Genomic DNA, 1,248 nt, shown 5'->3' on the forward strand with positions numbered 1-1,248 from the left:
AAGCCCCGGCGGCTCTGGCCCCCCGGTAGGACACGGGCACCCTGTTGCCGGGAGAGGCGTTTGGCGCTAGGCACCGAGCGCCGTCGGGAGCAGAGGAGGTTCGGCGGGCAGGAAAAAGCCAAGCGGTGTAAGATCCTGCCCGTTTACGAGCCATCGGGACGCCCCGCCGTAACACACGAGGGATTTAAAAAAAAAAAAAAAAAAAAAAGGAAAAGGGGGGAAAAAAAAACACCACCGAAGGAAAACCGATGTGCCCCCCACCCCCTTCCCCCCGCAGGAAAGATAAAGGAATGAATCGCTCAAAGCCGAGCCCGTTTAAAAAAAAAAAATAAATAATAATTATTCCTTTGCCTCGAGTTGCAAAGATAAAAGGATCGACCGTATTCTCCATTGAATGTGCCACTGGGGCATCAAAGGAAGAAGAATTAAACAGGATGCGAAAGAGAGTCCGTCGAAGTTGGCTTAAAAAAAGGAGTAGGTTTAATATATTTTTTTCAATTTTTTTTTTTTTTATTTACCTGTCCATTCGCCTTGGACGGAGATGCAGCCACTGCTTCCCCGGGTTTCTCGGCGGAGGCTTCGCCCTTTGCAGCGGTCTTGGAGAACTGGGCACCCATGCTGTCTTATTCAACAAAGAAACTCAACAGATCCAAAAGGAGGGGAAACAAAGAGCGTTGGGTTGGTATAAATACTGGGCGACCAGCAGCAGCAGCAACACACACACACACCAGAGGGGAAAAAAAAGGAGAAGAGAGAACAGAACCGATTATAATGCACTCCTTTTAAAAAATTTAAAGTTGAAGAGATCAAAAAGCAGCAGCACAGGAGGGAGGGGAAAAAAAGGGAGGAAAAAGTCGAGCAAAAAAAAAAAAAAAAAAAAAAAAAAGGAGCCCAAGTTTAGTAAAAAGAAGTAATAAAAAATCCCAGATTTGTAGCCGTACTGTAGACAAGGAGAAAATGGAGAAATCTCCCTGGTTGCTAATAAGATGCGGAGTCCAACGCCCAAGTGCACAGATGAATGGGCTTCCCGAGCGGTGACGGCAGCCCTCCGCCCGGCGCCGGCCAATCGCCGCCGCGCCACACAAAGGGGGGCGGGGCCTGGCCGCCCGGCGAACAATGGAGCCGCGATGGCAGCGGTTTGAAATCAGCCCCCGGCCGATAATGAATGTGCCGCTCCGGAGCGGGCGGGCGGGCGCGCCGAGCCCCGCGCCGGGGGAGCCAACCAAACACCCCCAGAAAATAGCGGGG

The 1,248-nt window shown here is 51.1% G+C and overlaps 1 protein-coding gene across 2 annotated transcripts in view; it reads right to left on the reverse strand.

The window, feature by feature from the left end:
* MARCKS (myristoylated alanine-rich protein kinase C substrate) overlaps positions 1-1,248 on the reverse strand; it is a 5,708-nt gene that overhangs the window by 2,758 nt on the left and 1,702 nt on the right. Inside the window, exons 1-2 of one of the 2 annotated variants that reach the window (XM_014964664.1) lie at positions 942-1,184; positions 519-691 (exon numbers count right to left, since the gene is read on the reverse strand). In XM_014964664.1, coding sequence (XP_014820150.1) covers positions 519-617 — 99 coding nt within the window. In that variant the 5' untranslated portion in view covers positions 618-691; positions 942-1,184. Of the gene's footprint in view, positions 1-518; positions 692-941; positions 1,185-1,248 lie in introns of those variants that run through there. The other variant, XM_014964665.1, reaches the window with a different exon arrangement.

The sequence above is a fragment of the Calidris pugnax genome, unplaced genomic scaffold (assembly GCF_001431845.1).
Source record: "Calidris pugnax isolate Ruff unplaced genomic scaffold, ASM143184v1 scaffold219, whole genome shotgun sequence".
In the NCBI taxonomy this organism is placed as follows: Eukaryota; Metazoa; Chordata; class Aves; order Charadriiformes; family Scolopacidae; genus Calidris; species Calidris pugnax.